General features: G+C 46.6%; 1 protein-coding gene across 9 annotated transcripts in view; it reads left to right on the forward strand.

The window, feature by feature from the left end:
- Window positions 1-201: 201 nt before the first annotated feature.
- Window positions 202-24,835, forward strand: part of MRAS (muscle RAS oncogene homolog) — a 40,736-nt gene continuing 16,102 nt past the window's right edge. The window contains exons 1-4 of one of the 9 annotated variants that reach the window (XM_068687428.1): window positions 656-811; window positions 1,579-1,851; window positions 14,918-15,020; window positions 21,656-21,869. In XM_068687428.1, coding sequence (XP_068543529.1) covers window positions 21,677-21,869 — 193 coding nt within the window. In that variant the 5' untranslated portion in view covers window positions 656-811; window positions 1,579-1,851; window positions 14,918-15,020; window positions 21,656-21,676. Of the gene's footprint in view, window positions 359-655; window positions 812-975; window positions 1,119-1,578; window positions 1,852-14,917; window positions 15,021-21,655; window positions 21,870-24,835 lie in introns of those variants that run through there. The other 8 variants (XM_068687429.1, XM_068687424.1, XM_068687421.1 and 5 more) reach the window with 8 other exon arrangements.

Consider the following 24,835-nt stretch of genomic DNA (forward strand, 5'->3'; position numbering starts at 1 on the left):
GATGGTGCCCAAGCTGCTCTGACACAGGGGCAGAGCTGTTGGACTCACACAAATCGCTTTCACACCGCTGTTGCCCACATCCCAGGTGTGCTTGTGCAGGACTTCAGCTCCCTTCGGCCACCACCGGGAAGGTGCGAGGTGGTGAAGGGACCTGCAGGTGAGGCGGGGGTGCAAAACTTTTGCCTCCCGGAGTCGAGGGCACGAAGAGGAGGTCAGGAAGGCAAACAGCAGCCCTGCATTGCCTTCAAGCCTCATCCCAGACAAATTCCATGACCTGCCACAGGACGCTGCGAGGCCTCCTGCCTCCAGCACCAGCGAGCACGGCGACCCCACGCCCACCCGGCGGCGCCGGGGCAAGGTCAGTCCTCCCCAAAACCTCCTTAATTTACCCCAGAACCCCCTTCCTGCCTCTTCCCAGCCTCTTTAAGGTCCCTCCGCCGCGATCCACCTTAAGGCGGGCGGGCCCACAGCGGGGCCGGGGGGTCTGGGCACTGCCGCCCGCTGCCCCCGATCCCTAAGCCGGAGCAGCCGCCCCAAACCAACCCCAAAATCCACTCCCCGGGAGCCGCTGCCAGGGGATGCCGGGGCCCCGCCGCTACCCCGGAGCCCTCCCTCCGGTGCCTGGCGGCCCGGCTCGGCTCGGCCCGGCCCCCGGCGGCGGGGCCGCTCTATTTATAGCAGGCTCCGCGGCGATATAAGCCATGGCCGGCCAAGGGCTCCCCCGCCGCGGCAGCCGGGGCGGGAGCGGGCGGCGCTGCCCGGCCGCCTCCCGGCGGGCATGGGCGGGCTCTGAGGGCGCGGCGAGGCCCCGGTGAGCAGCGGGGAGGGGGTTTGGGGGGTTTTTGGGGAACGGGACGGGCAGCCTGGGCGGTAGGACGGGTGTCCGGGGGGGTGTCGCTCCCCGCCGGGGCCCTTTCCTTGCCCGGTGGGGGGGGGAAAGGGGCGGGGGTCGCGGGGCCGCTGCGTGCCCCGGGGGGCTGTGTGCCCCGGGAGGGTGAGGTTTGGGGAGTGGTGCCCGTGGGGTTGGTGCTGGGGTTGGTGCTTCTCCTCCTCCCGAGCGTGTGGCGGGGAAGGAGGGGGCTCTGTGCAGTGAAACCTCGCTGTCGGTTGAGGGTTTGGTGCGTTTCGTTGGGTTTCTTTTCTCTCTCCCCCCCCCTCCGCTCCCCCTCCCTCCCCCAGCGGTTTCAGCTGCAAGCTTATCTTTTACTTTCCTCCCCTTCGCATGCTCTAATCTGGGGATTGCGAGATCGCTTATCTTGCATTAAAACTGCTTTTGGACCACTAAGTACTTTGTGAAAGCTTCCAGATTCATTTGTTCGAGCGTTTGCTAGGCTTCTTGGAGAGAGATGTAGATGCTATCTCCCCTTACAAAGAAAGAAGGAGAGGAGGAGGTGTTTTCTCTTTCTTTCTTTCTTCTTTTTTTCTTTTTTTTTAATATTTCTTTGCTTTAAGAAAACCAGCTGAAACACAGCTGAGAGACTAGGCGTTTTCAGCTCATGTGTTTGGGATTGCAGGGGATTAGAAAGAAAGCTTGCAACTTTTTTTTTTTTTTTTTCTTTTTCAATCCAGCGGCTCAAGATCTGGAAGCGGTGTTTGGAAACCCTGGTGCCCAGGCAGAGAAACTAAAAGCCAGGCTGGCCGAAAGTTGAGGAGCAAGCTAGAGTTAGGCTCTGGGCGGACCAGGCTCAGCATCCTGCACCTCGGCTCCCTGGAACCCCTCTCTGCGGATCTGATGACTTTACACAACGCATCGGGACCTTACCCCGTGGCGGCTCGGGGTGGAGGCTGGGGTTTTGTCAGAAGAGCAAAGCAGTGAGGAGCTGACCCCCGAGCGAGGCTGTCCCAGCACAGGTAACTGCAGTGCTTCTGCACGCATCAGCTGGCACTTTTCTGCATCGATTGCTTGATGTTATGGAAGTGTAAAAGGCTAAGGTATCAGCTCCTTAGTTATTGGGTGAGTCATCTAAAGTTAGGATTTTGGTGGCAGGCTTAAAGGGATGCTACTGACTAGAAGTATGTACACCTCATCTGGAAACTGTTGTTCATGCAGTAGTTGGCACTGATGCATCAACTTTGTAGTCATACCTGGGTATAGATGTGCTTTGTGTTTGTTTAGCTCAGGCCCTTTCTGCAGAAGAGAGATAAATTTCAAAGGCCTCAGTTTGCTTGGGTAAGCTGTCATGTTATTTTCCTATACGAAGGTGCTTCTCTGTTGCTCAGAATCTGTTAGGGCCGTTGTAAAAATGGGGTCCCATTAGTTTAAGAAAAGCTATGGGAAGGTAAAAGAAATGACAAAGGTGTGTCAAGGAGATGATGGAGTAATAGCTTTTTTTTTTTTTTTTAAAAAAAAAAAACAGACCTCTCAGTGGCATGGCTTTGGACTGCCTAACAGAGATGGGAATTCATTCTGTATACTGCAGCCTGGAAACACAAAGGTGACAGCATCTCTTTAAAAATAATTGTGTAGCTAAAGAATGGGTGTGCTTCATATCATAGGTCTGCATCAGTTTGTTTGATTTGCTTTTATGTTGTTCCTCCATCCTAAGAGATACCTCATACAGTGCAGAGTGTAGCCCGGGTTGCAGAGGGCCAAGCACCCCACTAGCATGACTCCCAAATCAGAGCAGCTGCAGCAGGATCGGAGCTGGCCCAGCATTTGTTTTCAGAATTGATGCGAAAGGCGGTTACTGTTTACTGAAGTTTTTGGTGGGTGTTTTTACCAGCTCAAGATTCTTTGTAGAGGAACTAAGAATTACAGAAACAAAGCTTGCATTTTTCATGGGGAGAGTTCTTTGAGGTTTGTGTGTGTTTGTGTGTTGGGTTGGGTGGTGGCTTTTCTTTTTTTGTCCTTTGTTGGTTGCTTTTTTTTTTTTTTCTTGAACTGAGGCTAACAAGAAGAAGGAATAAAACTGCATATTCTGACAGTAGAGAGCACTTCTTTCCTTCTCCCACACCACCTTTGGCACATGATAGAGACCTGCTGGTATTTCAGGACTGGAAGCAGCAGCAGCAGGAGGAGGAGCAGCCCTATACCTGAGCTCGTGTTGTCATTGGCAAAGCAGTACATGAGGGCACTGTGAGGATAAGTGAGTATAGGACAAATGATGATGAGCCATTACCATTGCTGCCATCGTGCTGTGGTTCCTTAGTGCTCTTCTTTAGCCGGTACTGGCATCGTGTCCTGTACCGAGACCTGTGTGGCCCTTCAGCTTGCATCATGTGCTGTTGCTGGCTGCCTGGGGGTGTTTCACTGTTGGGACCAGCACAGCACAAGCTCTGCTCTGTTCTGCTCTTAAGTTTGCAGGGCTTCTTAAGGAAAGCTGTTTGGCTTTGTTTCTGCCTTTTTTTTTTTTTTGTCTTCCCTCTTTGGGTGTGAAATTCCTCTGTATGGCTGGATTCAAGCCAGGAGTCTCTACGCACCTCTCCTGCTTGCAAAGCCACGTTCCCCTGCTGACCTGTTGCGTGCAGGTCAGGCAATTCGTTAGGATGAGTTAGTCTGCTCTATGAAAGCTTTAGGATCTAGACTTCAACTGGACCAGTCTTTATTTGGATTTGGCTGGTTTATTTGCTCTGCAATGCTGTCACTCCTGTCTTGCTCAGTCCCTGTGTCTGTGCTGGGGCTGTGGTGTGGTGTGCTGCCACTGTGTGTGGGAGCTGCTCTTGTCCTTGCCTCAGTGTTGTAACTTGTGTGCAACTGCACCTCCCTTTACATCCCTTACCTGTGTAGGCTGGAGGAGGGAGGATTGCACCTTAGTGTGGCAATGTGCAGCCCTGAGCGCAGAGGGGACTCGAGCTCTGGCTAGTAACATTGGTCCACAAGAACGAAGAGGCACAAGAGACTGGTATTTGCATAAGCCTCACTGCCACAAATAAGTAGATCAGGGCTGAGGGGACAGACTGAATATGGAAAATACGGAATTCATTTTCAGGCTTTCAAGATACTGCCGTAGACAGGGTTGAGGAAGAGAAGTGGTCTTAACAGATATGGAAATGTGCCTTGAAAGTGACCTTTCAAAAATCAATGATATTATTCTTGGTGTGCGAGACATCCAAATTTAATAAAATGTAAAGCAGAAGGGGTTGGGAGGATTTGGTCCAAGTAAAAACAGAACAAGCGTGGGACTGGCAGATGGGAGGAACATTAGCCTGCTCCTTGGTGGAGTTGTTGCATCTTCCTGTTGCCTACAGAAGGGACTTGATAGAAGTTAGTGGGGAGAAGTGTACTGGCTGTTTACTCTATTTGAATGTCACTGGATGTATTTTTTTGCATAGGGAAGTGAAAGTCCAACAGTGCAGTGGGTCATATCCTGAGTGTTCCTAATGTAAATCCAGAGCAAGTCCATCAACTTCAGTGACATCTGCAGTAAGCCACGACTGGCTCTTTCTGAACAGAGGGAAGAAATGAGCAGCTGTATCTTAGGAGGCTGGATTTCTTGGCTTGGATTTTTTTTTTTTTTTGAGATTTATGACTCTTATTTTCTGTTTGAAAATGTAGCGGAGCAATTGCTGATCCATGCATGTATGTATGAGAAAATGTCAGCGGAGGAGTAATGCATATGGAAATCTTGCACAGAGATGGCAAACTGGCCACCTGCTCCTAGATGATGAAATAATTATACAAAAATATATCTACTGAAGTCATCATTGAGGGAAGAGGTGGGGGTAGGTTTGGGGAACTTTTTTTTTTTTAAGCAGTTTGTAGTACTTACTGCTGACCCTCCAACCAGCTTTACTGCTTCAGACACTGCTTCTGCAGTAAGTGGTGGCTAATGCTGTACAGGTTTCATCAGAGAGAGCAGTCCCTTGGTTCAGGGCTAGGTGGGGAGGTGGGAAACCTGCCTCCAGATGCCTTCTCTGTCACAGACTGCCTTTGGGGGCAGGTAGGCTGAGATCTCGTACCCTTATACATGGATATCTGGAACTGTGAATCTGCCTCTCATTGGACCCACTTTTCTTCTTTCTAATGCAGTAGTTTTGTTCTTTGTGGGGTGTTTTGGGAGCATAAATGTAGCAAATGCTGAGATACTAAAGAAGGCATCTCTGTATCTGAGATACTCTGGGACTGAAATCTCCATTCTGCTGCTTATATTCTGGCCAGAAATGGTCAGCAGAATTGCTTCTACAAATAAAGCTGCTTATTAATTTTTGGCTAAATACTGACCTTTTTTGTTTGTGTTTGTCTCTGAGAATTTGCTGTTGATGGGCTCGAGATTGAAATCTCAAACTACTTTTTTACTTTTTTTTTTTTTTTTTACAACTAGTGTAGAGCAACTTGAAAAGTATGCTGACTCCCCTTCACCTTCTCCCAGATAACATACTGCTTGTCTTGCCATGCCTGTTCTTTTTCTGAAGGTCTGCTTCTGGAAAGAATGTTGTACCAAAGACATAACTTTGTGTGGTGTGGTAGAAATGGTTTTATCTTTCTTCACCATCTCACCCTTCACCCTCCTCCACTGTCTACCCCTTCTTTGTGGCTCCAAATTCCACGTAATTTCATAAAAAGCTAATCTTTTGAATGTACAACAGTTCCTATATTAACTTGCTAAGCTTAAAGTTGTAAAAAAAAAAAAAAAAATGTGGGCATCTTATTTTGTGGAGGGGAAAACAGTTGTGTTTTCCCAAATATGGGGGGAATACCCCCAACTGGCTTGCTGAGCAGTGTTCTCCATGTTTGGTTATTGCTCTGTCTCCCAGCCAGCTCCTGAATGCATCTGCCTAGCTCAGGGTCCAGAGATGAGTGTTGCTGGGGACTGTTTCACATCTGAATGGTAACTAGTAGTGATCAGACATGCTGGACCAGCTTGCTGGTTGATGTAGTGACTGATGTCTGGCCACTGAAGGCTAGGCAACTACTGCAAGCTTCCATCATCTACAGCAAAAAATGAGTAAAAACTGCATCAGCTCAGAACAAGTTTGCCATAAACCTGCTCCCTGGGTGTGGGTTAACCTTGCTGTGTCCTGGAGTCAAGTCTGCTGCTCTTGTATGTTAAAGTAAGTCTTGGTTTGCTTTCTGATTTACTGGAGTGTAAATAAAGCAAGAAGGTCTTTCACGTACAAGCTCACTCATCGGCATATATTAGTAACGCTCATCAGCTTTTGACTGGAACTTTGATAGCATAATTACTCTAAAAGGGTAACATATTCAAAACTACCTGTGTGACTTTGGGAGTTGGATTCCTGAGAGTCTTAGTCATTATTTTAAATAGGAATCAGCTTTCTAAGCCACACATACTCCTGAAAGTTTAAGAAAGGGCTTCTGTTATCATGTCTTTGAAAACGTCAGTTTCTGGTACAAGTGTGGCAGCTCTGCCACTCTACTTATTTCAGATATTAACTAAGGAGCTTGAAGTAAGGATTAGATTACTGAGGAAAATAAATTCTCATGGGTAATCTTACATTTTTGCAAATTGGACTTCTCTTGTATGTTCTGTCACCTGACAGCAGGATGGATAAAGATACATATTTTCTAATGCATCTTTAGGACAGCTAAAGGATGGCAGATATCTTGGCAATCGCTGTAGACAGTAAAGCATGCATTTCTTCAGATGCTACTTGGTGCACCGAATTCAAACAGCATGCGATGGAAACAGTTCAAGTCACCAGGATAAACACAGTTATCAGAGCAACAGATAAACTGAGAAAAGTCTTCCGTACTCTAGTATTTATGTTTGCGTTGTTAAGACTTAATTTGCTTTCAGTCTTAGGTTTCTTTTTCAGCAGTGATGGATTACTCTTGGTACTTGTGGTGCAGTTTTTTAAAGCATTCCTGGAACACTAGTAACAAAATCTATTTATTTTTGCAACATACCTGTGAGATAGAGACCTGCTATTTATCTCACTTCTGCAGCTGGGGAACTGGAGCATTTGCTGAAGCTAAACACAGCGCACGGGATTGTACACAGAAGTCTGCAGGAGGGTGCTGAGACTGGATCTCAATTCCACTGAAAACCACCAAGCTTTGGTCCATACTCTACCCATTTGATTCTTCCTTGATGCTTCTGAGGCAGTCTGGGACATTTCCTCAGCTGGACAAGGTGGGGTTTATCTCCTAAGGAGGAAAGGTCAAGCCTGGCAGGCAGGGAGGGAGAAGATGTGTGTCTGGGGCGAGGTGGGGAGCAGGGAACATCCCCTAGCTGGAGCTGTCACCTGCTGCTTCAGTGAGCCCAGCTTCTCTGATTCTGGCACAAGCTGCCTCACAGCTATCAAAACTTTGTTCCTCTGGACAAATCAATTTTTCCTGTGCTCAGGGCCAATTCTGCTGGTGTCCCCTTTTGGATAGAGTTGATGTAAGCGGCTGGGCTGGCTTTGAAGCCGTTTGCCCAGCTGCTGCCACAGTGCTGTGTCGCTGGGCTGCCTGGGCTCCTAGGCAGAGGACGTCTGCCTTCACTCCATCTTAGCCTTGCAAGGAGCTCCAAAGTGTTTTGTGCGGGGGGAAGGAAGCTGATGTAAAGCTGGAATCTTCTGTTTTGGTTGCATGGTGAACAGTAACAATATGAGTTTTAATTCTCTGAATGCATTCACATTTATAGGATGCTATATTTAAAAAGGAGAAAAGAATGAGTCATGGAGAGCTGTGCTGATGCTCAGTATTTGTCGTCTAGTTGTGAGGCTGAAGGCAGCAGGAGTTGAGTAACAGTCTTGTGAAGTACCTAGAGGATTTAAGCATCAAGCTGAAGCCTGATGAAGTCAGCCTTAAGTCATGCAGTGCCTTGCTCTGGGGCCCTATCACATACCCGGTGCTGCTTACAGTGAAGTACTCTCCTTGAAAACTCTGGAACCGCTCGGTGCTGTCAGCTTCCCTGCACTTGGGTGTGAGTTGCAGGGCTGTGCCTGGAGCAGCTGAGCAGAGGTTGCTGCTGCTCTGCTGGGAAGTCATGGTTGTGGGTGGTCAGCAGTGGGATGTCCCTGTGTGCCTCAGGCGATGCCTATGGCACAAGCTGGAACCTGGACCCTGAGTGGGAGCAGGCAGAGCCTGGGCACGTCTTGGCCACTGCCTGCACCTGTACAAGAGCTGGAATGCCAAAGCAATAAGGCTGGGTTCTGCTGCAGCACAGGCTGCTCTCCTCTCAGAGCCTGCTGGGGGCACAGGGGTGCCAGGGCTCAGATGCTTTCTTTTATGCATGCCTGTCATGACACTAATTCAGTTAGCTTACATTTAATTATGAAGTGCATGAGTTCTTTCTTTTTTAACAACAACAAAAAAAGCCTCTTAATCTTAATGAAATACTGGTCTGTTGGAGAGTGCCACTAAATTCAGCTTTCCAAGAGTGTGCCTGCCAGTGTGGCTCAGCTCCAGCTGCAGGTAGAGGAGACTCAGGGACTGAGACTTCTTTTCTTGGCCTACCCAGAACAGAAAATAGGGTTACTCACTGCACCAAACTGTGTGAACAAATCCAGGCAGCACGGTGTGCCTAGAAAATGCAGATTTGGTAACAACAAGGTGCTCTGCAGCTCCTCTGGTTTACTCTCTTATTTGAGAGGAAGAGTTGCAGAACTGAGCAGAAAACAACAATTGAAGTGGAATCTTTTTGGATTTACTGGGCTTTTTGTTTTGCTTTTTTAAAATCTGTCATATCAGTGTCAAAATGTTTAAGCTTCCTTCAGTACGTTTTTGAGGGTTATGCTGGAAAAGAGAGAAGGCTGTAATGCCATAAGGCTGGTTTTGGTTTGTGGAAAAATCCTTGCTCATCCTGCAATGGAAAGAAAGGTTGAAAAGCTTTTGAGTAGGGATCTGTCATTTGCATGGTTGGTAGCAATAGCAAATGTGATATATGGTGTCTGGAACACAGACCCACCTAACACAATTTAAAAGGATGATGATGGACACTGGCATAGTGGGAACCCCATTCATTTTTTCTTGAACTGACCTCCCCACTCCAAGGGCTACTAAAGCATCCGTTGTAGCGCGTCTCAAGGCACCCAGTCACACCAAACGAGCATTTAGAGAATTTTCTTCAGCAAGTTGTGAACCTGGGATAAAAGCTCCTTTAACCGTTGGTTGTTGTGACACAGATTCAAAAAAAAAAAAAGGTATGGAATGAGAAAAAGTACATAAAATTTAAAAAGCACACAGAATTTAATCTTTTAGGCACATCCAGGCACTGTGTTATCAGATCTGTCATCTGCACTTAATGTATCCGGATAACTCATGAGTAGTCTGCATAGGCAGCTGGTAACTAGGTAGAGATTGTGATCTTCAGAAAGGATGCAACTGATGTCTTGTGTAATACTTGGTATTAGTGTCCCCAGTGCAAGTGCAAGACTGGAGGGGTGGGGGACATCTACTGTGAAGTGGGACTTAAAGGAAAAGCTACCCAGTACCCAGTGCTCAATCCCAGAAGGAGTCCTTGAGGGTACTCAGAGCCAGTGATAAACCAGGAAGGGGCAAATTGCTGAAGGAATTCCTTTGGTTCAGGACTGGTCACTGCTGATATGCAGACTGGAGGTTGGTTTGATGTCTGCTGGCTTCTGGTGAGAGCAAGAATCTACGGTGAACCTCAGAGGAGGAGGAGACATGCCCCAGTGCTCTGGAAAACCCCAAACTGTTGAAAATTGTTCTCGTGAAACAGCAATGCAACATCAACAATTGGCATCCTAGCTCTCAGAGTAGCATATGATCTCACAGGTACTTCTGTAACCAGAATTTGTATCAGATGTAATCATCCTTGGAAAAAAGTCAGGTATCACCTCAGCCCATCCTTTGCACACCGTGCTTCTTTTCTACCTGAAGAGACCTTGCTGGTAATTGGTGAAGGATTGTAGCTCTAGGTGAAAGGTCTGAAGATTATGATGAGCCATAGTGATGAGATGGACTCAGATGAGTGCTTGCAGATCTTCCCTCAGAAAATGCTTCGTAGCTCAAGGGCAGAATACTGGGAAGGACTTCTGTCTTCTCCACGTGCTCAAAAGCTGTGAATGTTTTCAAATTCGATCTGCAAGCAGACACAGATGCAAGCATAAGGAGCAGAATGGACCATTTGCTTTTCTGGATTTTGATCCAGTCTGAAAAGATCTGTAACACTGTGGTAAAATGTTCTTCTGAGCATCATTTCCTCTGCAAAATGGCTTAGTGTGGCACCGAGATGCTCATAGGATGCTGTATCGCCTCTCTTCTGTGAGTATTTTGTTACAAGATTTACCTATGGAGTATTAAGACCATTTTCAGAAGTCTGACTTGCACTGAATATATGTGGGACATAGCAAACTTCACTGATGAACATGAAAGACTTTGTAAGGGAATACGTAATTTCTTATTCTTTTTGCAGTATAGCAAGTCTGTCTAATTAAGCACCTGGGATTTGAATAATTAAATAACAGAAGTTTCAATCCACTTCTGTGTTAGTAAAGATCTCCAGCAAGACACTTTCATTCCTTGGATTTTTAAATGAGGGACCTCAAACTGTCTGAACCTCAGGAGGGTGACTTACTGGGTCCAGGCAGGCAGAGAAATACAACTCTTTTTCCAAGGCCTCCAGAGCACAGCAAGTCACTCCCTGTTGTTTACATACCAGCCTCGCAAGAATATGGGAATCAATGCTAGGCTGGCAAAGCGACGGAGAAAAGCTGTGTTTTCGGGTGTACGCTGCATTGAAGCATCTGTTTACTTTTGTGCTGTGTCAGAAGAAATCCTTTCACTGCATGAAGCGCTGGGAGCAATTCTCTGGTGTGGAGGTCAGATTGCCTCATCCATTTCCGGTGGTGGGGGAAAGAAGGAGGGAAAATAACAATAGTTACAGTTCGTGTGGGCTCGGGAAGGCTTGTAAAGAGAGGGACAGATCTAGCTGAGAGGTGGGAGGGAGCTGGGCTGGCAGGTGTGGAAATGGCTGAGGTGGTGCAGGGCCGCCTGCCGCTGTCCCCACACAGGGTGCCCCTGCTTGCAGTAGCAGGGGGGCCCTCGCTGACAAAACCTCATGTCACCAGTAAGCTCCCTAAATGCCCCTGACCTTATGCCCTGCAGGCTGTCCTGACCCCAGACTGCTGTGCTGTCGGTCCTGTGTCAGACCCATGCTCTTCGAAAGCTCTGTCGATTGGGGCGGGTGGAGCTGATGACCCAAAATATCGTTTCCCCTTCCTAAAGCTGGGTGTGTACCAAGCTTGTGTCTCTGTGTGGTAAAAGGATACGAACCAAAAGTGCTGAGAGATGCAGTGGTTAAATTGAAACATGCTGTGGCAGGATGAAAGTAATCTTGTCCCTTACCAGCCCTTAATGCTTTGGGGCTGTTTTTTTTCCCCTCCAAGTGGCTGTGATCCATGCTGTCTCTATCTATGCTTCTGTGTAGAGATAATTTTATATGCAGGAACATGTCAAGGCACCGTCAGGGTAACCCATCTCGTGTTACGTTATAGCTCACGAGGTCAAGATAAGACATAAGGATATCTACGGTTATCTTTCTGATCAAGTTTTTTTCTTCTCCAGTGTCCTTGAATGTACTGGAGCATATGAAAACGACCCCGTTGTGGAACAAATCTCCTGTAGGGAGAATCCAACCCTTCAAGAAAGTGTCAAATCCCAATTTCTTGTTCTTTCTTTGAGCTTGATATTTAAAATATGGTGCACAAGAGCTGTGCTTGAGTTGTCAAGACTAAGGCTGTCAATCTCTTGTCATGGTGTTCACAAATAGTGGCACTGTGCAGGCACAGGAATGGCACATGAGACTACCTTGTGTTTAGGCTCAAACTTTGTCCAGTTACTTTGGTTTGTTCATGGTTTTGCTCATGAAGTGACTCTTCTCATTGCATGGGTAAAGCAGAAATCCTCTATGCATATGGGAGTTAGTGCTCTGTATGTTGCACCTATAGCTGCACATAGTGCCACTTGCATTTAAAGAAAAATGAGTGTGTCCAGCCCCAGTAAATGATGTGAAATGTGATGGTATCAGTTTTATCCTCTTGTCCCATCACAGGTCCTTATCCTCCCCTTTGCCAACACTGAATGCTGTGTTTGCGCTCTGGGTCCCTGTGGGGAGGGAGTGTAGCCCTGCACATCTCATCCCTCCAGGACAGCGGTCCCATTGGGGGTCTGTCTGAAGTTTCTGGAAATCTGCTATTTCTGACTAGACAGAAGACATCATCTTTGGTGTGGGGCAGGGCTGAGTACCCTGGAGGCTGACTTCTGAAATGGGCCTGACCACGTGTGCTATGTTTCCTTGATGCAAATGTTAGAACCTGAACCTGTTTGTAGTGCAGAAGCAAATGTTATTGTTTGTGTGAAAGATGCTTTGTGGCGATGGCAGCAGAGGGTGTGTCTCTCCCTTTTCCTTTAGCTGGGGAGAGATTCTGCTCTTGCTTTATGGTTTTATCTTTTTTTTTACATCCAAACGGCAATTGATTTTTGAGCCGAGTTATCTTTTCCTTAGATTGCAAGTGAGTTTCTGATGTGATTGCACAGAGGTGGTGGTGGAGTCCTGCTGTTGCCTTGCTCATCTGAGGTGCTTCAAGACAGTACAGAACACATTTGAGGTACAATTTTCCATAGCGTGTTAATCCAGTGAAGTGCTGTAGACTCGCTTGCTGGCACAGTTTAAATCCATAATGCAGCACCACCTGCCAAACCACGGGGCATAATGGAAGTGTTAATGAATGTACATATAAACCCTCCCACACTGCAGCAAATTGAATAACTTAAAACTCGAGGCAGAGACTTCAGGCTGAGCATAGAAGGAACAGGCTTAAAGTGCCCTGATGCAAGTCTTCGCTGGAACTGGGGGTGGCCATAGGAGTCTGAAGTTGGGTCAGCTGCCCCCATAGGGTGTTATCAAAGCTATGTTGGTTTTTGGCTACTGCTCTCCAATATGTGGAATTGTCCACTCAATGGTGGATACTTGAAAAGAAACTTGAATGCCCAACAGGGAAGCATAGCCACCAAGCAGCACAGGCTGGGACCATGGCATTTCCCTTCCAAAGGGCTGATGGTGCTGCTGCCCTGCGTCCCCACATTTGCACCCACAGCATTGGAGGCCAGTCCCAAGGTCTGCCCAAACCCCTCCAAACAAGCCCACTGGATTTGTGAAGTACGGAGTTGCCTCCTAAGCATATTGTACATAAATAAGAGGCACCTGCTCTGGGTACACATTATAATGGGACTGGAAAAATATTATAATGGATTTGGGATCTCATCTCTGGACCATAAGTTTGTATTAGTGGCAGAGTAATGACACAGACCTGGGAAATGCCTAGCAAATAGCCTCACATGTGGTTCTGGGGTCTATAGTCATTAAAATCTGTCTGAAATCTGCCAACTGCCTATTTGTATAAACCTGGGAGGTGATAGGAGGTGGCTGCTCCTTCATCTTCTGAAGTCTGTGTTGACAAAGCCATTCTCAACCTTCCTCATCACAGACTAACGCATGCCATGCTCTTCTCTACCTATAAATGAGTGTTAAATGAGCTGTGGGGAACCAGGAGGGCCGTCCACAATCCAGGAGCTTGAGACAATGGATGGAGCCCTCCCTACACAGCCTGCCCTGTGGTATAGAAGTGGTGCAACCAAATCTGCACTGCTCTGTAGCTCACCGCTAGTTCTGAGGAGCAGAGGGAGGACAGGCCAAGGCCATCTGTCAAGCACCCCTTGTTTTGGCAGAGGGCTGCAGGACCGTGGTGAGGAATGCAGGGTGGAGCAGCAAAGACTGTCCATGCTGGGCAGTTTCTGGCACTGCTCAGGGTTCCTACACAGTTCTGATATATGAACTTTTGGCACCAGAGCTGTTTCCTCCAGCCCGGGTCGTGCACCTCTGGCTGCATCACCTGGTTCGCTGCAAGCCATGTGTGGGCAGCAGAGAAACCGAGAGCTGCCGTGCTGCATGGGCTACTGCTTGGGAAACCTCGCCGAGCAGTGAAACCATCCAGGGCAGTGGATTTGGGGTCTTTTTATTGGTGTGTCAGCAGGCTGGGATGTGTAAGAGGGAAGCTGCCCATTTCCAGGGATTGTGCTAGCAGGAAGGGCAGCTATTGGAATTTGAAGCCGCTTCCTCCACTGCAAATTTGTTCTTTTGTGTTATCTCTAGCTGGGCAGGGCAGGGTAACATCTTGGCTATCTGATTCTTTTTGCTACAGTATGTTTAGGTCAGCTTCATCGTTTCCATGATAACATAGGAGAGGCATTCCTGGCCTCACTAGCAAAGAATTTGCAAGAGTAGTACAGGAATCTGTCATCCCCCGATGTCTCCCGAGAGCTTTGGAAATAAGAGTAAGGAAAGGGATGCTGGACTTAAATACCCAAGAAGCGATGGAAGTAAAAGCAGCTGAGCCATCTGCTTTGTCAGGCCCCAGCCTGATGGGCAGGGATGCACTCATCTCACATCTTAGCTGAAGGGTTGGAACAGCCTCAGGTGGACACCTCTAGACTGGAAACTGTAGTGTTAATCCTGGTCTGAGAGAAGAGGGAATGGCTCACACCTCACGTATCTGGGTTCTCCTACAGAACTGCTGGCGGCAGTGCTGCAACTGTAGAGATGACCCAAATCCAACTCGTGGTCTTATTTATTTATATGGAATATGAATCTGGCCTCTTCGTCTGACTGCTGACTTGTCAGAGTGACAGGAATCTAACATGCTTTGAAAAGGGCACTAAATCACCAAGAGGAACACGCTGAAGGTTAATGGAGTTGTTGTGGGAGGTGGAGGAGGAGCTGGGGGAGGGAAGTGGAGCTGTTTGGGATGACATTCATCAATGTGACTGACATGTGCTGTGCGGCATTTGCATACAGAACAGCAGCAAGCACATGCTTAAAGGTAAATACAAGTGAGCCCCAAGCCCAGCCTGGCCAAGGGAAAGCTGCTGCCATTTGTCAGAGCTCAGCGTTACTGCAAGGGCTCCTTCTTATTGCTCAAGAATTTCTGGAGGGGGGGAACAGAGGGGGCCGCCTACGACCCAAGCAATTTCCAGTGACGTGGCTTTTTATTATTATTATTTGTTCAGGCTATAATTCCACGTTTCCTGAAATAACTACCAAGTATTCATCAGACAGCTACTGCCTTTAGCTGCCTTTTGTGTGAATCTCAAGTGGTTCATTACTCCCCCGGTGAGTTTTCTTTCTCTTACAGTAAATCTGAGCAGCATCTGTGCAGTGGGGGAGGTGATGTGATCTTGGGTTGAAAAAGAGAAAGGTCTAGTTGGCAGGGAAAGCCAGTGAGGAGTTCAGGGAGTGCAGCCCTCAGGGTACAACATCATTTTCATACTGGAGGAGAATCTGGGAGGCCATTGCAGGGCTGCAGCTACATCCCCCAAATCAAAATTCAACACGTGATGTGATTGGGTGGGTTGAGGATTTTATTTTTAAACAACAGTTGGTTTATGACTTTTTTTTTCACCCTCTTCTTTAATAGCAATCTGATAACGCTTTGATCACTGATCCAAAACGAAATGCCTGTAATTTCCTGTGCAGGTCTTGCCAGGTGCTGGGCTCCATCCGATCTCCTGGAAGCTGGTAGGAGTTGAGAGCGCTCTTACCTGGCATGATCCTTCTTAGAAAACCTCCAAGAGTTGAAATATAACTTGGGCTTTGAGCAACTTGATGCTAAAGGGTGTCAAGCTTTGGCTTCCCACACAGTTGGTCTGTTCTGTAGTAACTTCCCACTGAAGACTTATCTTTTTGGAGGCATTGACTGGGCAGGAAATCTGTAAGGCTGGAGGAAACCTAGCTAGGAGTTAAGCATCTTTATTTAATAACGATTGGTGGTGATTGTTCATACACCTGAAAGTCCTCTGGCTTTTAAAGGTTTGGGTTCAAGCCAATTTGAGGGAGAATTTCCTAAAACTCACCCAGTCCTGATCAGCATGACTCTAGGGAGACAGCTACCTCCGAAAAGGGCACGTCCCATGTTTCAAGAGTTCTCAGTAGCTTCCAGTCTGGGGGATTGCATCCAACATGCAAAGCTGAACTATTTTGGTACCTGGCTAGCGTCTCTGGGTGTGTCATGGTGGTTGTGCGGCTGCAGCCTGCGAGAGGAACAGAGAGGGAAGTGTTCAGATCTTGCAGAGTTTCAGCCCTGGAGGCATTCCATGGAGCTGCTACTGCTTGCAAAGTGACTGGGTAAAAGGGTGTAAGCGAGTAAGTTGTGGCTAGAGGAAGAGTTATTAATTGCAACCGTAGGAGTAGCTGGCTGCATCAGCGGCTGATAGCCTTCCTTGGCCCCAGGTGAGGTTGGTGTCTTCAGGTACGCAGAGCTCTGGCAGGGCCTATGTGAAAAGTTACCCGTGGACCAAAGCAAACCAGTGACAGATTCCTTTGGCAATGGGCTGGTCTCATTGGTCAACAAATATATACACAGAAGTGAAATCTCAGCCTATAGCAGCCGCAAGCTCCCTGAAGTTGTTCTGGGGGAGCTGCAGCGAGGAGGAGGGAGCTGGCCGTTCCCACACAGACCCTGCTGCAGCTTTCTTGAGATTTCATAACAGAATTAAGTAATTTGTCGTGTGTTGCCATGGAGACCGTAAATCACTGTCATGCTGGGCTTCTCTGTCAGGGAGCTGATGTCTTTAATTGCACCAAGCTCTGCTGCGAAGCCAGGGCTTGATTCTGAGCTCGTTGACTTGGTGTCGTGGCTTTGCCCCAGGAGCTCTGCCTCCGGGAGAGCAGAGCTGGAGCCAGGGACAGGAGCACTTGCACATTGACTGTCAAACATCTGGGGTAGATTTCACTGTTGTGGTACGTGGCCACACCTCTGCTCCAATGAGCAGGAAATTATGATGATCTACACAAGCTGAGATCTGCCCTTCTTACATTCAGGGCAAGTCTCCCCATGGGGATGGGGGTTAGGTGTACTGCATCCATGGGGTGGTGACCCAGTGGGGCTGGGTGGCCCAACTGCACAAGTGAAGCTGAATTTCTCTTACCAGTATTCGCGTATCCCTTGGCTGCTCCAAGACATCCAGACAGGTAAATGGGGTTTTACACCATTCACTCTGCCTCTGTACCTGACAAAAAATCCTTCTTGCAAAAGAGAGCACCATCAACTTCGGTGGCACTGTGGGGTCACCATTTCTTTTCCTCCTTGCCATCCAACCCAACAGTGGCCATGTTTCCAACTCCCTCAGCATTATGGGCTTATGCTGGCAGGACACGGTTCTTGCTGGTGTGTGTGAGGGCAGCCATGTAAATCGGCCTCCTTCCAGTGACTTGCACAGAGCCCTGCCAGTGTTTGTCTGCGTAGGGTATGGATCGTTCTCTTGGCTCCTTCAAAATAAACAACCGTAGAAATTGTAAGATGATTATCATCAGAGCTTATTAGTGTATTACCACATGCTGCTTTGTATTCAGACAATAGATAAAAATGTCTGCGCTTCATTTTTCTCAATCAGATATATAGCAAACGCGTTTATCCTTGCTCCCTTCTGAGGAGGACTGTGTCAGTACTCTTGCCAAAAATGCATGAAAATCAGCCCAAGCCTTGTACACTTGCCTGTAGCCATGTAACCAGCCAGCATGAAGCTCTGTGCACCTTTGTGAGTGTTTAATGCTTTCCAGGAGCATTAACATGACATATGTTGTTTTCAAGGTTTGATTTATTGGATGGCTGAGATTATAATCTCGTCAAGGCATGAGCTGTCTTCTTGCTTTGATTTTTCAGGGCAGATGGAGGTACAGAGGGGTGGAAGTACTTGGATTTTGAAGGTTTTGTGTTACGTACTTGTATGTACTTATGAGCATGGGACTTCTATGTCCTTATTGCATTATGTACTTAGGAGCATGGTACATGCTATCTCAGTAGAAAGAAGAGTATTTCTGTGAGCATTGCTGGTGTCTGGTGAGATGTGACTATCTGGCTTCAGACATGAGTGTCTTTTGGGTTCAGAGTGCACAAGGACACTCCATAGCAAATACTCGAGGGATTAGGGCAGTTTGGCTGTCATCACCTCGGGGGACCTTCCTCAGTGCGCTGAGGATGGCATGTCTGGGTAGCATGTGATGGGGCCCTGCTGTGCTACTGGATGCTGATGCAGTAGAAACAGCTATGTGGAAACATTCACTCTTGCTGCCTTTTGTCATTACGGTAGAAGTTTTTGTCTGTTTATGCTGACATCACCTAAAATACGCCTTTTGTGGTCAACAAACTAGATTGCAGTGCCTGATACTTTTTGGGTTTTATTTTTCTAGTTCCATTCTTGTTCTCCACAGGCTGCCTTCTACTCAGGTAACTTAGACATGCAGTATAACAAAACTTCTGGAAGCAAATGCCCTGATTTGACCCTTTTGAGTGTTGGACAAAGTCCAACACTGGGGCTACAGTGGACTAAATATTATCATGGTACTTTGGGAAGGGTTTCATTCAAGATAAGCTCAAGGCTTCTTAGGAGGGAGTTAAAGGGGCTGGTACTGAATGTCAGTGGAAAAGTAATGCTTGTCTGCTGAGCAGTAGCTTGTGGTTTTGTGATGAGGTCAAAATTGTGCACAAACCGAGTATGGTTTTCACATCTGTGGCCTGTCCTCTGCCATGTGAGTAACAATTGGTCTTTCATACGGCCCATCCGGAGACGCACAGGGTGACTGACTCCTAGGCACTCCAGTGTAAATAAAGAAGGGGTGAAGTCGTGGCCACAGGCAAAGCAAAAACATTGTTGTAAAATGTGAGGGGGAAGGGGATGGACAGTTTTTTAGACAAGGTCTCAGTCCTAAGGATCATCTGACCCTGGCAGGATGATGCTAAAAGAAAGCTTGGTCTTCCAAGCCAAAATGAGACACCTAGTTGAAAATTCATAGATTCCTGCAAACATGCAGCCAAGCATACTGCTTGTTGATGGTGTGATCTTGTAAACATGAGAAAAATCACTTGCTCTTTCTAAAACAAGGGTAAGAACCTTTCACTTAAGATTATGGTGAGGAGCTGAAATTAGAGTGGGTGAGAGCTCAGCTGGTGCTTGGTGTCCTTCTCCCCGTCCAGCTGCTGTTGCTTGTGGCAGAAATGCTATTCTCAAGAATTTCTCCAAAGATAGTTCAGAAACAAGCTGACTTGGTCATGTTTCTTCTTGCTCTGAAAACGTTGGCTTGTCTCAACTTGGACAAGAGGTCTTTGTACTTCCTTGTAGCCTCAGCAATCTCACCTCTGTGATAACCCACTTTGTCCCTCTGGCAGGGTTTCTTTTTAGAGGAGAAACTAAAATGGTTCCTACACATTTGATTCAAGGAGAAATGTCCAGTACGTGACCTTAATTAGAGGCCAAGGCATTATACTTACACAACATACAGTTTATGCGTATGACAAGTTATTCTTATATTTGCAGAAGCCACCCTGGCATAAGGGGTTCCTATCATACATAACAGGGTGTTGGGGAGAAAGGAGAAGGGAATTTTCCCTCCATTAAAAAATGGGGGGAGGTTCTCTTTTGGCATTGAGCCGTGACTGTAGCTGGTAATGCAACTCCCAGAACTGTGTCCTGCTGGCAATAGTTGGATTATAGTGTGGTAATCAGAGGCAAGAAATAGCAAAGAAACCTTGTTCTCATGTCTACTTTGCGGACAAAAAATGCATACGTGTACAGCACAGTGAATCATTGATGTTTCATTGTGTTTGGACTCTGCTATGATTTGAACAGTGGTATCACTGCATGCTTCAGGGTTGCCTGCTGATGCTGTTATGTTTTCAGGGATATATTTTAGATTACAGCTTGAATTTCACAAGCTTCTTTGGCCTGAGAATCTCTTTCCCATAAGTAAAAACAAACTCAAACTTGAATGTTCACAACTGTTTTTATTTTGCCTCCTTTCCTGTGATTGCCTGAGTGCATGTGAAGTTGGATATGTAATGGAGGGAAAAGCTTGCTAACAGAGCTATGAAGTGACTGTGAAAAGCCCTTAGTTAAAGGGTAGGGTCTCCACTATACGATAAGGAATATGGGGATCCCCAAGCACTCTGGGTGAAAAGTGCCTTTACTGTTCAATAATTTGGATTAAACTGAAATAATGCTTTGGCGGAAGAGGACTAGAGAAACAAGGAACTAAACTTGGAGGTTAGATACCTTCTTCAGTGTGATATCAAACCATTTGGGGATTATGTTCTTAACTGTTTGAAAAATAGTCCAAGTTGGTTTATGACCCTATTTGCAAATGAAGAATCAGTGTTTTGTTTGAAAAAAAATATCAAATTGAAAGGACTTCCAGAAGTTTCTTTTCCTATACTATAGGTTGAAATAAAACATTACTGGTCGGTGGCTCAGCTTGTGCCGTGCAGTCTCAGCTCCTGAGCATGAGCCAGGCCAGCCTGCAGCAACGAGTGCATCAGCACCTCTCTGTGATCTCAGAATGAAAAAGCTGGGCAGTACTCTTCTTAATTTAGAACCCCCCCGCCCTGCAGTTATTGAGACACAAGCTTTTGGAGGCTTAGCATCCAGATCTGTATCCCCACTGACAGTTTATGGGGCTGTGAAGCACTCTGTCCAGCACAGTCAATTCTGACTGTTATTATTTTTTCCCCATTATCCCATTTAATATGTTAATGAGTTGCGCACTCCTTCAAAGAGCAGTGAGGGCCAGGGACCAGGCAGCTCTGTCTAAGCAAGCACTTGCTTTTGCAGCTCACCCAGGGAGGCTGAGTTTCGCAGCTGGGCCCTGCTCTGTTCAGGCATGCCCTGTCACAAGGGCTGGGTGTCTGAAATAGTCCTTGTCAACCCCCCCAGTCATCCCTGACCCATGTGAGAGCCGGCAGTGCAAAGCCAAGGGTGACAAAGCAAGGCCAAATGGATCGGAGCAGGTGCCGGTGGTTGGCTTCGTCTTGCAGACGCCTCATCCAAAGTGGCTGCCGTGCTGTGTGAGTGTTACAGCAGGCGGTGCAGCAGGTGGCTGCCTCTTCTCCTTTCTCTGCACAGTTGTGCACACATGAGTGTGCTGTTGTCCAGTTGCACCCAGTGAATTTGCCTTCTGTCTTGAAGAATCAGTTCCTCTGCGGTCGCCCCAGGGGACAGGAGCAGTGCGGCCACACAGCAGGGGAAGCTGATCTCCTGACTCCCATGGCTGTGTCATAGCCACAAAACCAGCCTTCCTGCCAGGGCAGTTTTTTAAAAAGAGCAAAACAAAAAACACCTGTAGTTCCTGGCCTGCTGCCCTCTGTGTGTTTCTTGTTTTTATTTCTCAGACTTGAGGCTGAGAGAGAAGAGAGCAGCTAAGGGCATTTTTCTGTCAGCGGGGCCAGGCCTCTAACCCTCGCTTCCTTCACCACCACAGCTCTGTGAGCTCTGGCTGGTGGTTGCTGTGCCATGGCTTAAGCAGTGAAGAAGAGCACAGCCCTAGTTTCTCAGTGGAATTTGGTCACTGGCAACTGGAAATTATCTGAAACTCAACATCTGTGTTGACCCAGGGTGATTTTGGCACAGGTGTGTGGGCCTGGGCCCTATAGGAAAGGTACTCAGATGATAAAACTTGCACACAGGCATTTGGTGGCAATTAGTCATCCCTTTAGACAGGAGAAGGAGTAAACGAGCCACAGCAGTGGGGCTGTCTGCATGTCTGGGGTATGACAAAGCTGTTGGGGAGGGCAGGTGCCCTGCTCAGGGCCAAAAGGACCTTGAATTCGGATTTGGGTATGGAGGAGATAATGCTGAGAAGATCCCCTGGTGCCCTGTTGTGGAGTTCATCCTCACTTCTCAGGTACCAGGTAAAAGTTGCCTTGTGCATGTTTCCCTCTTTGTTGCTAATGAGTGATCAGAGGTGGTCTCTTTCTCCAGCAGGTTTAGCACCCTGGAAGCATGGCTACAAGTGCCGTTCCCAGCGAAAACCTCCCCACGTACAAGCTGGTGGTGGTTGGAGATGGTGGCGTGGGGAAGAGTGCTCTCACCATTCAATTTTTCCAGAAGATTTTTGTGCCAGACTACGACCCAACTATTGAAGACTCCTACCTGAAGCACACAGAAATAGATGGCCAGTGGGCAATCCTTGATGGTGAGCAAGCTACTCTCATGGCTCCTTTTCCATTCTAGCTGAATATGGGCACAGGTAGACCTCAATGTCTTCCACAGCATATTGCACTTTTGTGTCCCTCCCATGCTGTGGGCTGCCAGGAATCTTATTGCCAGCTCTCCTGTGAGCAGCAGTAACTGACCTTCAGCAAAGCTTCTGGTTCCAGTTCTGTGCAGAAATGCTTTTTGAAGAGCATGAAAACCTTGTGGGTTTCTTACATGTGTGTAGATCATTTTGTATGGTGGCTTTCAGGCTACTTGGATTTGTGGTGTATTGGCAGCCTTCAAAATGACAAAGGGGTGCCTATTTCAGTCCTCTGCATTTAGCAAGGAGTGTTTAATAGGGTTGCATGGACAGGCTGTGAGCCACTGTGGCAACCTCCTAGCATAGGTGGCCTACACAGTCTTTAAGGAGGATGCTATGCTTCAACAGCACTAGGAAGAAGAAAAGTAGCGTATCACTTCTAGTTAAATCTGTTTCCTCTTGAGTAATGATGAACTGCTGCACCTGTGTGCTGAGAAACTCCCCCCTTTCCTGTTAACATAGTGTCTACGCTGTTTGCATGAAGATGTGCTGTAGCTGGCTATGCCACTCAAAGACAAGCTCCCCACAGCTCTGCCGACTGTGAACTTCACAACATGGAGTTCTAAGGTGTCTGGGCATGGTTACACCATGCTGCAAATGGCATTTGGGGTAGGCATCCCTGGTGGCAGAATTATACCACAGGGATATTGATGTTTCGTTGTGGTTAGGCTTATCCCCTGGGAAATACCAGTAAGAGGGTATCTGAATGAGGGTTATAACCAGAAGGATCACTTAATCAAAACTGTCATCTGTTGACAGTGAAGAATTGTAGCACCTCTCAATTCCCATCATTCAGGCATGACGTTCTCATATCTAGTTACCTGTTTTATTTAAATACATGTTGGGTAGAAGATAGGAGAGCTGATGTAACCAAGATTTTTTTAGTTCTCTGAAGAAAAGGGGGAGGGGGACAAGAAAGAAAAAACAAAACACTTGATTTTTGCATGTGAGAAAGAAGCCTTCTATTACCTAAAACTGCAACTCTTCAGTCTGTCATGCAAGAGACAGACTGACCAGAGCTCTAAGGGCAATCTTAATGCTACAAGTTTTGTTTGGCTTTATATGATGATTAGGTTGTACATAAAGCAAACAAATATTTTGTACATTAGTTTCCTAAGCACATGTATATGGCCACTGACAGAACTGAACCAAATTCAGTCTGACTTGCAGTAAGCTTCTACCTCTGGCCTCTTGTTGCATTCAAGATCTTTGGTGTCTCAGCATTCACAAAATTGGTGTGCAGGGTCAAAAACTGGAAGTTGGCATCAGTGATGGAACATGGAGGGTTTCAGGCTTTACCATGAAGGCTGTAAGTTTGGTCTGACTGAGGTCTTAGTTTTAAGGAAATATCAGATGCAATTTAGTAAGTACAGATGGCCCCCAGGGTCTTAAAAAAAAAAAAAAAAAAAGCTTTACCTCAGTATTTCTAAACATACTTTAATCTTGCCAACTTTTGTCATGGTGTCACTTATATCAGAGATACTTGAGATCCTTGCTTTCAGTTATCTGTCCCATAACGTACCTGTGTAAATTTGTGTTTTAAATACCAGTGTTACATTAAAAAAGTTAAAGATTCTGTTGTAAATGAAATTCATTCTCTCCCATGTATTGCTTGTTAGTCCATAGTCCAACCCTCTAAAATGAGCAGCCTTTATCTTTGCTGGTATTTGCCATGGTCTGATATAATAGCATCAGCTGTTGTGCACATTGATGTCTGAAACAGTCTGTTTTTTTGTAAATTATTTAGAAGACAAAGCATCCTTCACTAAACACTTGATATCGTTGTTTATTCAGAAGGAAAATCAAAATCTGACCTGGGGAAAGAGGTGGTTTTCCAACAAGTAGGAACTTAACCATACGTTTTCATGTAAAAGCCTTTTTATATTTGCTCAAATGAGGTTCAGTGGCTGTACTTGGGCTCAACCAAATTCATCTGTGCCTTTTGATGGCATGCAGGGAATCCCTGAATTTCAGAGTTCTTGCACCCACAGAGGTGAAGCTGCAGCTTCTCTCTCTTTCGTGCCTCTTGAAATTTTTTGAACAATCAGAATTTTAGAATAACAGCAATATTCTTGTATGGACACACGTAAGCCTTTACCATCTTCACAGTAGAAATGGGGCATAAAGACTGACTGTCACATGTCTTATGCCACAGCTTTGTGTCATGGGCTTTTTGGATCTAGGACATTCTCAGAGATTGCCATATACTTGAACAGCTGTTCTTGTGGTAACACATGGTTGCATGAATCACTTAAGGCATGAAATTAGGGACAGTCGTGATAGGAAGGGTAAAGATGCATCATGATAAATTCTGGACTTCTAGTTGTCTTTTATGGCTAAATTCTTTACAAGCTGATGTGTGGGGCAGCTTTTTTTTTTTTCTCAGTGCTTGTTGGTAGGGGGAGGAAGGGAATAAACAAAAGCCTGTTTGCCTCACCCTGCCTACCTCCAAAATAAGAACTAGTTCTAGAAGTTGAGACTACCAACTGTGTGAGGGGCTTCATAAGTTTAAGTGCGCAGAAATTGTTTAAAAATAAAATATATGTTGGCACCCAACAACTTAATAAAAATATAGCCCACCCTCTTCCAGGCTGTTGCCTGAGCAGTTCTGTACAAAGCATCTCTAGCATGTAATATCTGCACCAGCATTATGTTTAGAAAAAAAAAAAACTTGTGCTAGCCAGCTTGCATAAAGCATTTGGCTTCCCTCCATGAAGACCTCCACCCACATTTATTTGATAGCACTAACTGGCAGTGTGATGTAGTGCTTGACTGTTTTTTTTGTTTTCCCTTTGCTGAAAACTCTCACTGAAAGTAGATGTAATTGCTTTTTTTTCAGATCTTAGACATTGGAGACAAGCCTG

This window comes from Anas acuta, chromosome 6, assembly GCF_963932015.1.
Source record: "Anas acuta chromosome 6, bAnaAcu1.1, whole genome shotgun sequence".
NCBI classification, from domain to species: domain Eukaryota; kingdom Metazoa; phylum Chordata; class Aves; order Anseriformes; family Anatidae; genus Anas; species Anas acuta.